This window comes from Cynoglossus semilaevis, chromosome 10 (assembly GCF_000523025.1).
Source record: "Cynoglossus semilaevis isolate Cse_v1.0 chromosome 10, Cse_v1.0, whole genome shotgun sequence".
In the NCBI taxonomy this organism is placed as follows: Eukaryota; Metazoa; Chordata; class Actinopteri; order Pleuronectiformes; family Cynoglossidae; genus Cynoglossus; species Cynoglossus semilaevis.
This window is the reverse complement of record NC_024316.1, coordinates 19,127,568-19,140,512: the sequence shown is the minus strand read 5'-3', so window position 1 is coordinate 19,140,512 and position 12,945 is coordinate 19,127,568. Positions and strand designations below refer to the sequence as shown.

Below are 12,945 nucleotides of genomic sequence, written 5' to 3'. Positions count from 1 at the left end.
CAATCTCCATGAGTTGATCTGCATCACAGTTCTCCCAGGCAGATCTATCACCATCTATTGCCCCTGGGTAACCCCTCCCCCATTCCCCACCTTCTCATATTTGCTCCCTTCTGCTTCCATCTGCAGATTCCCATCTTTTAACATGAACCTTTGGTTCTATTGTACTTAGATGAAATGGTTCAGACTCGAAGAAGATCCTGGTGTGTGTGAAACATCAATTGTATTATTGATTTATTGATTCCTGTTATTACATCAGATGCTTCAGTTGTGAAGGTCAACTTCCATCTGTAGACAGTGTAGAGATGATTATATTTCCAGTGTTCAGGGAGAGTTGAGGAAATAACTGAAGTCTAGTCTAGTTTCTACATGGGGGGAGGGAGGGGGCAAACCCTCATGAAGGGAGTATGTGATTGTTCATGCACAAGCAGATGAGGAGACTGAGGAGGAAGACTTCCTAAGGTTGGATATAAAAGAGTGACGGATGGAAACACATACACACACACAGCTGGTCCAGTTGTCCAGCTGGTCTAGCTGTCCAGCTGGTCCAGTGGTCCAGTGATCCAGTGGTTGTTGTTGTTACTGCTTTTCTTCTTGATGGATTAAAGTCTTGTCAAATAGATCAATTCATTTGATCGACTGTGGTGAAATGATTGGACATCATCTTCATCTTCTTCTCATTTGTGATAGCGTGTCTCATTGGGATTAGAACCCAGTCCAGAGGCGTCGGCTTTAGTGACTCAAACAACATTAACTTCTTCCAGTGACATGGGCCCGTGTGGCCCCCCCCCCACCTCTTCTTTCTCCTCCCTCTGCTGATCCTCGTCGTGGTCTACAATCATTAACCTGTTCTCAGCCGACACAACACTCCACCATTGTGCTTCCTGTCGTTTTCAGGAAGTCAGTGTTTCTCCCTGCTGTCCAGGACAGCAGCGTCAGGTAACGAGTGACTGGCTGCCACTACTCCTCTCAACTTCTTTTTTATGTAATGCCACCCGCGCCCCCGCCCCTTCACTGCCCGCCCCTGTCTGTAAAGCATCTCAGAGGAGGAGGTTAGTTAAAGACATGGTTTTACTGTTGGTTCTGTCAGTGAAAACAGAAACAGCAGAAGAACATCGTCCACATCAATGGAACATTCAGCTGTAAATGAATTATTTTCTGGAAGTTCTTTAATTTTGGGAGCCCCCTACCCATCCCCCCCTGAGTGATTGAACGTCTGTGTGAAACCTCAGTGGAGGTGATGGAGGAGGTCTGCTCTGTCACCAGGAGCGCAGAGTTGACACTTCCTTTACAAGAAGGTTTGGAAGGCTGCAGTGATGTATCAGAGTCAGCAGAAGCATTGATCAGAACCAGGGTTAATCATTGCTCCGAGAATCCAGGAGAGGGAGAGGCCGCCTGGGGTGATGTGAGCCAGGAGAGTGGGCGGCCGCACCGCAGGATGCCTGTAACTCTGTAGTGAAGAAGAGCAGGCGGAGGAGGAGAGGGGGAAAGAGAAGAAGAAGAAGAAGAGGAGAAGAAGAAGAAGGAGAAGAAGAAGAGGAGGAGAAAGAAGAAGAGGAGGAGAAGAGAAGGAGAAGAAGAAGAAGGAGAAGAAGAAGGAGAAGAAAAAGAAGAAGAAGAAGAAGAAGAAGAAGAAGAAGAAGACAAGTCCACAGACATCAGTGTCATCATTCCTCCACATGTCAAAGAGTCGGCTTCTTTGAATGATGCTATTGTCCCCTGGTCAGCAGTTTGATTCAGTACCTGCATTTAGTTACTCATTGATCTGAGAGCCTGTGAGGGGTGGGGGTGGTGGTGGGGGGTAGTGATTTTGACTGACTGATCTGCCTGTGTCGTCCATTCCTTCATATAAAGACACAAGACACAAAGGACAGGAAGTGGAAAGAGGAACAGGGCCGTGAATAGATGCTCTTCAAAGTCTGTTAATAATTAGGAAGTGATGGAATTCAAACCCCAGACCTGTGACAGTTAGAGGAGCACTGTGGAATACCTACAGTGGACCAGGGGTCCAAACTGATGGAGGGATGGACCCCCGCCCCCTAGTTTTACCTCCAATACTAACTTGTTTGATATATATATATATCTGTGGATGTGTGTGTCCAAGTAAGTGTAGAGCAGCGCCCTGACGTACGTGTGTGTTCTTCAGAGACGTGAACAGAGAAGCTGCTGTGACGGCTGTGACAGGTTAAGTAGAGGGAATAGAACCATTGTCTTCCAAATCAGCTGTCAGACACTTTCTGCTGACAGCCACTGTACCTGCCTGGTTAATCATCAATGAGCTGCAGAGGTGGGGGCCACCATCACAGAGCTCCCCACCTCTACCACCAGCACTGCCACAACAGGACAACACGTGATTGACAGATTAGCAAGCACATGCACATTTGAAAGAACGATGGGTGGGGGAGAAATCCTGAGTGGAGGAAAACTGGGGTGACGTGAAAAGGAAGTGTGAGCTGAAGAGGTGTGTGTCTGTGTGGGCAGGTGGGGGGAGGGGGGTTAGGAGGTGTGTGTCTGTGTGGGCAGGTAGGTGGGGAAGTGGAGGTTAGCCATGAGTTCCTCAAAGTTTTTGCAGTTTAAATATGCAAACAAATGAGGTGAACTCACAGCAACTAGTTTTTGATCAATTATTCTGTAAAATAATGTATTCATCACGATTGATTTATTTACATTAGTTTTACTACTTTTTAAAATTATTTCTACCAGTACAGTATAGTACTGGTTGTAGCAGAGTGGTACCACAGCCAGTTGAGACTATTTTAATTTTTAGTTTTATATACAGTATATTATTTTAGTGGCTCTTTGGCCCAGAGCCAACGTCTCTGTCACTGGTGTGGAACCCCAGGGTTCACCTCATGGGCAAGATCGAATCCCAGTTAGGGCGGTTGGTACCTTCCAGTGGACTCACCACATGCAGGAAGGTTTGGGGGTGGGGGGTTAGTACGGTGGAGACTGCTGCCCCCGTGACCTGGTAACGGATAAGTGGATGAAAATAGATGGATGGAAATTTTATTTTATATTTTTTATTTCTAAAGTTTCTGTGGCTCCAGGTTAAAATCTGAAATATTTGATTTGATGAATGTCAGTGTAGTATTTCCCTCTGTGACTCTGATGGATTTGTTGGTTCAGGGTTTTGTTGTTTTTGTTTTGACCCAAATCTAGAATTTTTTTCTTTGTTTATATGTGTATGCACACATGTATGTGCGTATATGATTGTTGGCGCCACATAAACACAAACTGTGAAAGTAAGAGGGTGGCTGATGGGGGGTGGGGGGCAACTTCAGATGTTGTTGCACTGGTGAAAGACTGTGTGTGTGTGTGTGCGCTTCTAGTTGGCTTTGGTTGTTAGCTGATTAATAAGCAGAGCAGTGTGAAGTGAGGGAAGCCCAACGGCACTCTGTTCAAACCTTTGAAAGGACCGGTCCGCTGCACTGCCAGGATTCTCACTCTTCCTGTTTCTACTTACTACCAGGAATTTCATGGCAAACAAACTCCCACTGCTCTTCTCACATGCCCCACGCCCCATCAGATACCCACCTCAGCAAAACTCCCCCAGAGGAGCGGAAACGAGAGAGATCTTCAGGCATTTTAGGAGTTTGTTTTGTCTGAAACTTTTAGGCCTCCTGACTGAGTTCTGTGGAAGAACCTGAACCAGAAAGTAGGAAAACGCTTTTGTTGTACCAGAAAAAAAACATTATTTATTTAAAATTTCAATATTTATAAACAACGTCTTCTGTTTCTTACTAATGATAACATGTTTAAACACACACACAGGGAGAGCTCCGTCCAGACAGAGCAGCAGTTCGAGTCTGGGATTATGACCTTTTTACAGTAAAGCAATAGCTCTTCCACATATTAGAAGATAAAAAACACCCTCACTTCTACCCTGACAGAGTGCCCTTGGGCACATGTAGCATTAATTGCAGCCTCTGTGGAGCCTGCAGACAGCCAACAGCAGCCACTGCTGGCATCAAAGAGAATCACAGTCCAAACTTGATGACATTTTTATTCTGTTCTTATGTCTTCCCCTCGTTCTCTTCTTTCTTAATTCCCTATCTTACTCCCCCATTTCCTCCCAGGTGCCCCCTCTTTTCCCTCTCTTTGAGCTCAGCTCCTGAACAAACATGGAGGTTGTCTGTAGTATTTTTTGTCTCCACTTCCTTCCTGCCCCAGAGCATTTTTACGTACCTCGTTAGTTTTCATAGCTAGCTAACATCTCTGTTCTGCCAGGGGCAAACAACTTTTTTGGTAATAAAGATAGGACATGGGAGACTGTGGGGGACGGGGGGGTGTCATTTAGATGCAGTAACTACACATAAGAGGCACAGAGGAAAGAAAAGAGATGAAAAGGGTTTTCACTCCCTGTGGATCATGGAGGGAGTGAAAACACTGGCGTGACGTTAAACTTTCACACATGGACACCTGAACCAGAAGATCGTTCTCAACAACAGTGAAGTTATTCATTCATTTAGGAGTAAAAATTTACGTAAGGCTTTAAGCCCCGCCCAACTGTACAGATGACGTGGACAACAGTCCGGTGCTGCTCTCTCTCTGTAGTGAATATTTTTATTTACCTTTTGGTGAAGACAAATGGGACAAAGATACAGCAGCTGTACAGTGTCTGACCCATAGAGGTCGCTGCAAAACAACACAATTAAAATAAGACACAATTCACTAAAATAGCAGATACAATAGCATACAACTGTTTTGGAAACATGCAGATAATAAACTATTTAAAACAGTTTTTTGTGTCAGAAATGTTGGCAGTGATGTCAACAGTACATTTCATTAAACAAAAGAGTGAGCTAAGATTAAAAGATAACCTGATCACAAAGTTAATCTGCAATAATCTGGACTCTTTATTCGAATCAGGAGATTCAGAATTTTGTGATAATTAATGAAATTATATATTTAGAAATCGTATTTTATCTGCTCATAATGAAGAATTCCTGCGAAGGAAACCATGAAACACCAGGCAGCAGGGACTAGGACGTGTGACGTCGTTGATTAAACAAGACAGATCAACACAACACACTGAGTCAAAGGGTGGGGGGAGTAAAGGGGGTGACGTGTTGGACTGGATTGGCATATTATGTCTGGTGAGGATGAAGTGCCGCTACAGCAAGACAAAAAATATGGATCTCTACTGCCCTCCCGTGGTCATGTACGTATAAGACACCAAAGAATCAGGACAGAAGACTGTTCAAGACTTAAACGCACGCACGCACGCTCATTCATCATCATTCATCTGGATAATCGACCCATATCCAACAGAACCACCGTATAACAGCAGCTTTCTGGCCACGTGATCATCTGGAGACACAGAGTGCTACAGTCTTCACGGCTCCTAGTTGTCCAGGAGGGAGCGCTGTAGAGCCTCCTGAATCATTGTATGCTCGTCTGTGGAGTAGTCCTACAAACACATGGTTGTGAGGGAAACGGGTTGATTTACAGTGTAGTCAGGTTGTTGTCTGAGACAACAGTTTAAACTTACGACAAAGGTGTCGTAGGAGAAGGTGTGTCTGATCTTCAAGTGCTGGAGGAAGTCTGCACTCCTGTAATTAGGGTCACCCCAGGGCATGGAGGCACAGATGGGGCACACCTAAAAAAAATGTAATGTGAAAACAAACAAAAAGAAGAAGAAGAAATACCACTGTTAAAGAAACAAAAGTAACGTAAAGTAACTAATGTTTCAATTTTTTAAAAATTCCTCTGATTTTACTTACGACTTGACGTGTATCCCGAGCATGCTGGGAAGTGCAGTGTTCCACTAGCCCATCCTGATCCAGGTTCTGGCAGCTGCAGTATGGACAAGTGAAGGTGTAGCGATTTGGCAGAGGGCTGTGGGGGGGGGAGAGAAACCAACGTTTGTTGTTTGGTCTGTTAGAGATATAGTTCCTAAAACAAGTCCTTGGATCACAGTGGATCACAGTGGAACACTGTAAAACAGTTAAATCGTTCCCTGATGTTGGTACTGTTGCATCATTGACTAATTTCACCGTTGTTCAGTTCTTTCCCATACCACTTTCGGTGGTATGGGTTCATGCCCGCTGTTTCACTGCTAATGTAGCCTAGAATGACCTCTGAGCCTTGGTTAAATATCACATGACTCGTTATGAGTGGTGCAGAGCTGAGCGCAGGTGAAAAGGACAAAGTACAGGTGCGTCATTCTTGAACAGATGGTCGAGGATGAAAGTAGAGAAATATTCTGGCGTCTTTTCAGTTCAGCTTTAATCATCTTTTAGCTGTTGAGTCTGGTGACTATGTGACTTTTAGATCTAATTGCTGTTGAAGTTAACTGAGGTTTTTGTGGCAGCCCTGCTGACACTGTATCCTCCTCCATGCTTCTAGGCTCCATACTGGTACAATGTTTCTTTTCACTGCATCCACTGTTATGCAGACAATAGTCAGATTTGTGTGCTGATGATGAACTGTTCCAGTCACTGGACAGGCACGGTGGTTTATGGTGTTGTCAGGTCTGTGCGTCCCTACCTGACAATGGCTGGTTGGCTCTGGGCCGTCGTCCTCACACCCTCTTCAATGTAATCCTGGTATTTGGAACATGCAGCTGTGTGATTTCTCATTTGAGAAAGCCAAATCTGAAAAGCCCCGCCCACAATAGAATAACAATAAAGAATGAGGAATATTTCTTTACTACACAGGTTCAACACATGACTCCCCCCTCTCACACACACACACACACACACACACCCTGGAGAGGGAAGGTGAAGTAGCAATAAATGGCTAAAGAGTTCAAAGGAATGCACGGCGAGGATGATAATAATGTTATAGATGACCATACCTGAGCGCCGCAGCCCTTACAGGCCGCCACAGATGATTGGATGACAGCCTCCAGATCAGAGGCTTTAGTCCAGTGGCCCAGAGTGGCCCTGCACACAGCACACACAGGCTTCTGTGGTCGCAAGCACTCCTGCAGACAACTCTGGCAAAACCTGACAACAGATAGAAGAAACCACTGTCTGTTGAATATACTATTGATGAGTGCTCAAATCTGCAGCTGTCACCTGGTTCTCCGCTTAATGAAGGGTATTTTTGGCTTTAACAAAAAACAACAATGTATGCAAAGTCCAAAGAAAAAAAAAAATCTTTCAGTAGATTCTAGTATGTTCAGTGCCTGTCCAGTTAGAATCGAACTAATAAACCACAACGCACAACTGGTTCATGCCAACATGAACCAAGCAACGAACAAAGGCTTAGGGTTGAACAAAGGTGAACCACTTGAACACAATGATTAGTACCAGTTTAACCTCAGGATCTTAATTAGACTAGTATAGTCAGTCAGTCTTTAACATTAAAAAAGGCTTGTTTTTATTGTCTACGCTCTACCAGTTATACCAGCATTTTTCTTTCAGGTAAATGTAGAGAACCAGAAGATCATTCCTAACAAAATCATACTGCAGAAGACGGACAACCATTAATATCCGGGTCACGGACTGGACTGCAGACAGGGCTGTGACAAGCCAGGCTCCTCCACTGGTGACATGGGAGTTACATCTGTGATAGGCTACAAGGACAGAGCTAAATAACACACACACACACACATTTGAACCATCATTCTTGTTCTCTCCATTTGATTTGGCATTGGATTGGGGGGCAAATTGTTTGTTTGATTTATACTAATTTTGAAATTCTGACTATTGCTTACGATTAATTATCTATTATTTAGGTTTATAGAAGTGCCTGAAGCACAGTACTGGTACAATGTGCTTCATGTGGCACTAAAGGTCAAAAATATGTCTATATATATATCAGTCTCTTAATCATCCTATAATAGGGAAATTCATGGTGAGAGTCTTTGAAACCCACAAAGGCTGACACAGGCAGCACTGTTAAGTGTTCGGTTCCTCTGGGGCTCGAACTCAGGACTTCTCCACACAAAGCAGATGTGTAAGGCAGGCATGATAACCACTACACTATGAAACCACCAAATACACATGTCCGTTATTGTTATTAGCTAAAGAAATAATCTAAGAATATCAGAATAAGAAACCTCTTAGATGAGAGGAGAAACGTCTTCTTGAGAAAATTTCACGTCCAGTGAAACGGAACTCTTCAACCAATATCAGCCATAAAACACCTGCGCGCCATTTGAGCTGGAGTCAGACTCAACAGTCGGTGCTGGTGGACGGGGCCGTCACGTCTAGATATGTAGATAACTGTTGACGGTAAGTCGCACCTCGACAGGTCGCCGGGATTTGTAGTCCTTAGAGTGGTTTCTTTAACTTCAGTAGCAAAGCTGTGAACTACAACTCCCACTAGAGGCCTCTTCACTGGTGTAAACAAAACTGAAACTGCTTTAACAAACTGACACTGTTTAAATTATAACACACAAACATTAACAAATATATATATATATATATATATATATATATATATACACACACATATGGAACAGAAAAAGACATTAACACAGAAAGCGAAAACAGTCACGCACTGATTCGTTTGTTACGAATGGCTACACGAACGACAAAGAAGTGGTAAAATGACACAACACACTCACGTATGTCCGCATTGTGTCTTTACAGGACTGTCGAAGATTTCCAGACACACTGGACATACGAACTCTGACACGTCGCTAGCCCCATCCAAAACGTATTTCTTGTGCTGTGCTGCGCTAAAATCGCCCAGCATCGCCATTTCTTTTCTTCGGTGGCTTGTGACGTCACAACCATCTACTTCCGTTTCTTTTAGCTTGGGGGGTGTCAAGATTCTTGGTTCAAGATTTGGACGTGATGATGACCCAATTCATGTTCATCAGTGACACAAGTGACCAAGGTAACACACAGGGAACGTCTTATAGATATACTTGTCATAAAAACACACCTGCTATGAATGCTAATAGCAATGCTAATATAAGCCTAAGATATCACATATTGCACATATAATCATCTTTCTCTCTGTTTCTGAATAAAATTATATATGAATTGTGAATATGTAGATATTCAGTATATAACTGTATATATTGCATTTATATATATCCCATATATCACATTTCATAACTTAATTTTAAGTGAAATTGAGGAAAAATGTATCTTATGTATTAATTCATTTTGTACGCTTTCCTTCCGTTCCTCACTTGGAATTTTGCGGCCCTTTTATTCCCACGTGGCCTCTAATAAACCAGCAGAGCTTTGCGCATGCGTAGTACCCAGACGTGAATTTCTTACAGTTGAGGAGGCGTAGTTAGCAGCAGTTAGCACGCTAAGAAGGTAAGCAGAACATTTAGCCCTGTGTGTTCTTATTATTATTAATTAGGTTATCCTCGGGCTCAATTCCCTTTAGACAACGTTCGCTCGAAATACATACCGAATATGTTTGACTGAAAAGGGTTCACTTCCAGAAATGAGCTAGCTTGCTAAATCTAACACTTGTTAGCCGTGCACTTAAGATGAAATGGGCGTTTACTGCGTTGCTCGTAGTAAGCTGGGGGCCATGGTAGTCAGGAAAGCACCGTCACAGCTGTGTGGGTTATCACACACACACACACCCTCTCTCTTCCTCTCCTTCAGTCATAACGTCACAGTGACCCGTCAACTTCGATGCGTTCAATGCTCAGAACTCGTACATGCTGCCGTTTATGGCTAACTCGTGCTAACTGCTTGGGAACAGTCTGTAGTCGGTCACTTCTGTTCGCTGCTTACGACCTCTCAAAACACACATTTACGAAAACTTAAATTAACGTTAGGCTGCTGCCATTAGGTCAGGCTAACAAAGTGATTTAGAGTTCTTAACAATTACACCAAATACGGAAGGAAAGAATGATACAGTTTTGAATATTGTAAAAAAAAAAAAAAAACTTGATGATCTCTGGTGTTATGTACACACATACTGTGGAACGGTATTGTTACTAAAAACCTCTTAACCAGTTTATTAACACTGATTTACATTGATGCATTTACAGTTGCTAGTAACAAAAGCCCAGATTTCTTCCTCTCCTGTCAGCTGTTCCATCTAACCATATTACCTCCTCCTCTGCTCTCTTTAGACAAACTATCTCCAAGTCTTCTTTTACAACATCCACAAATCTCTTCTTTCTCCTCTTGCCTGGCTGATTCTTCTCCTACTTCTCTCCTCAGGTCATATCCAACATCTTGAATGTTAAAACCATTTCTATAACCTAGAAGAAATATTTGCTCATTTTTTTATTTTTGTTTTTTCCTCTGAAGTAAAAAAAAAACCTTAACTGTCTTTGTGTTTTCAGCCCAGCACATCTCATGATTACCACCAATATCTTCACTTAGAGTAAACTTCAACTGTGCGGATTCTGAACTTAACGAAGACAACAGTTACAACATCAGAAGCCATCATTGCAATGTTTAACTGGAAACAAATAAGGTTGTTGACTGCTCCTGGAAATGCCTGGAAGATGGCACAGCAACAGGCTGCAGCCTAGCTGGGCCAAACTAAACCCGCCCACAACACCTTTGGTCAAGTGCTGCTGATTAAAGGCAATATTTGTTTTTTCTTTTCCCCATCTCCAAGCAATACTGACATTAAGATGAGCTGGTGTAAAGAGATGGTCTCAGGAATCGTGCGGGAATCTGCCAAAAGAGGCGCAGTTTCCGCAAGGAATAACAACTGACTTACAGTCTGCTTCCAAGAGATGGATGCAAAGCTCAAAGAAGATCTGTTTCGGAGGTATGTGAGCGCGCTAGACCGGCTGCCGGAAGAGGAAAGAGAACACACTGGGGCAGGAAATACACCAGGAGGGCACAAAAGCCGACAGAAGGATGGTGAGGCCCTGCTCTCCACAGCCACGGCTCTGCTCGGAGCCTACCAGCCAGATCCAACGCAGCGTTTCCGCATGGTACGTTTCTACGATGTGGTGGAGAACTCGCTCCGCTGCCAAAGAGGGGGCAACCTCCGGAGCCTGGAAAGAGCTTTTCAAACCCTGGAAACCATTTGCACCAACCTTCTGCTCTATCCTTGGAAGAAAGAGTTCAGATGTATAAAGGTGAGTTGATGGGTTAGGAATTATTCTTAAAGAAATGCATGTAACTATGTGTCAGTGGGCGGTGGGTCATTGGCTTCAAGCCGGTGCTGTGATTGATTCCAACTTTCAGGAGGACAAATAAAGACATGTTTTAATGGCCACATTTTATATAACAAGGCAATTTAGAAACTTAGAAATGAAATATCATTTCCCACAGGAAAGGAGACAGAAAGGCAGAAAACAATGACAAAGTCATTCAGTCACTCCTACCCTCGCCCGTGTCCCAAAGACCAGGGAACACCAATGTCCCGGGTTAGCATTAGGCTAATCCTTCCTGAGCTCCATACTTTCTGCACCTGCGCCACTGTCTAAAAAAGAAACTTATCCCTGAAACTCTCTTTAAATACTGTCCTGCTGACAGACAATCAGCACCACCTGTGTGTGCATGCTTGCCTGTACTAAAACTATTTGACACTGTGCTCCACTGCTTCCCATCATGGCTCATTTGTTGATTTTGTCTTTTAGACCTTCACCGGCCCATACGTGTACCAGCTTCAATCAGCCATTCCGGAAGCTGATCTTTGGTCCCTAATGCGCGTTATTGGCTACACATGTGACCAGGACTCGCAGTTCCATTTGCAAGAGCATGTAGGAGGAACAAATCATCTCCGGCAGTTGTCGTTTGAGCTTTTCCTTGCCCAGGCGGAGTGCCGTCTTCTGGGGGAAGTGGTTGCACTGGCACGGGGTTCTGCCTCCGAACTGGAGGCCCTGGAACTCCGAAGGGGCTGCAGAGACGATGCTGCTGGCTGTGCTGAGGCACTCCGCAGACGTGACAGCATGGGGGCAGATATGGGGCGGCTTTCTGTCCGGCCATTGGACATTGAGCGCCCCCATGCCCACCACCTCAGGCGCGGGAGCCGACCATCGAAATCAGTGGATGTCACAGACGGAGCTGGTCACTGGCATGCAGCTGTCAGTAAACCTGTCCTCAAGGCCTCGTTGAGTCTGAGGAAGGAGCCTGTGTTTGTAGACACCGAGGAGGAGATGAAGGACGAGATCATCCGGCCCAGCACCTTAGCCTCTCATTGCTCTGTTGTCGCTCCGCCTTCCTACAGCCCTGTTGCTGATTTTTTTCCAATCCAGTCCCCTCCCCCAGCTGATGCCTACACTTCCTACCATCTGTCTTCTTTGGATGAGATTGACCTGTACACTGAGAGGGGTGGAACAGGAGGGAGACAAACTCCCTCTCGACCTCCATCCAGAGAATTGCGAGATGAAAGGGATGGTTGGCTGCTGAAGGCGCATGCTGGTGTAAAGTGTCAAGGTTGCGGGCTGAGCTGCACAGCGGTGGCTTACTGCCAGAGGTGTGACATGATCCTTTGCTCTGCCTGTCACAATGTTGACCCCTCCCCATGCTGTGGACTCCAGGAGTATCACATCAAGTCCCCACGCACTCTGGATGGATATGTCGCTGTCAAGGACAAGCTCTCGGTCTACTCCAATACACATTCTCACCCTCACCTTCACCTGCACCCCCTTACACTGACTCACCCAAACCCTCACACTCAAATGGTGGAGAAACAACTTACATCCACCAAGCTGTTTCCAAACAAGTCTGTTGCAATGACTACACCAAAAGGAGGCAGCAGTGAGCGCTTGAGCTTAGGGGGGTCACGCTGTGGGTTCTGCAACAAGCCAGGTGCAACACACACCTGTGTTAACTGTTCTAAGGTGTCATGTGACTCCTGCGTGAGCTTGTACTCCAATGATATGTGCACACGAAAGAATTCGCAGCACAGCTTTGTTCCCAACCATCAACTCAACTTCAAGTCTGGCACGATATCCCACCTGGTGTACCGATAAATGTGGCGCACCGGTTTGCTCCCATGCCGCCTGTACAGTTGCTCAAACGTGTGGTGTAGTCACACAAGGCTGCTTTAGTGCTAAGGCCCAAACTCTGCTCAATGATCTGACCGCTCCGTCCAATGTCTCGTCCA

At 44.7% G+C, this 12,945-nt stretch overlaps 2 protein-coding genes across 5 annotated transcripts; one reads left to right on the top strand and one right to left on the bottom strand.

Moving 5' to 3' along the window:
* Positions 1–4,530: 4,530 nt before the first annotated feature.
* On the bottom strand, positions 4,531–8,695 carry rnf114 (ring finger protein 114). The gene is made up of 6 exons (XM_008319354.3): positions 8,516–8,695; positions 6,797–6,947; positions 6,487–6,593; positions 5,721–5,835; positions 5,489–5,596; positions 4,531–5,407 (listed from the first exon to the last, which is right to left on the bottom strand). Exons 1-6 carry the CDS (start codon positions 8,650–8,652, stop codon positions 5,342–5,344), a joined length of 684 nt encoding a protein of 227 aa, XP_008317576.1. The 5' UTR covers positions 8,653–8,695; the 3' UTR covers positions 4,531–5,341.
* spata2 (spermatogenesis associated 2) lies at positions 8,653–12,939 on the top strand. 4 transcript variants are annotated; one of them, XM_008319348.2, is made up of 4 exons: positions 9,148–9,224; positions 10,001–10,091; positions 10,217–10,969; positions 11,474–12,939. In XM_008319348.2, the coding sequence occupies exons 3-4, from the start codon at positions 10,619–10,621 to the stop codon at positions 12,809–12,811; spliced, it is 1,689 nt and encodes a 562-aa protein (XP_008317570.1). In that variant the 5' UTR covers positions 9,148–9,224; positions 10,001–10,091; positions 10,217–10,618; the 3' UTR covers positions 12,812–12,939. The 4 variants fall into 4 exon arrangements, with proteins under 4 accessions (XP_008317573.1, XP_008317572.1, XP_008317575.1 ...); XM_008319351.3 differs by lacking the exons at positions 9,148–9,224; positions 10,001–10,091 and adding an exon at positions 8,653–8,790; XM_008319350.3 differs by lacking the exon at positions 10,001–10,091 and having other exon boundaries at positions 9,131–9,224.
* Positions 12,940–12,945: the final 6 nt, after the last annotated feature.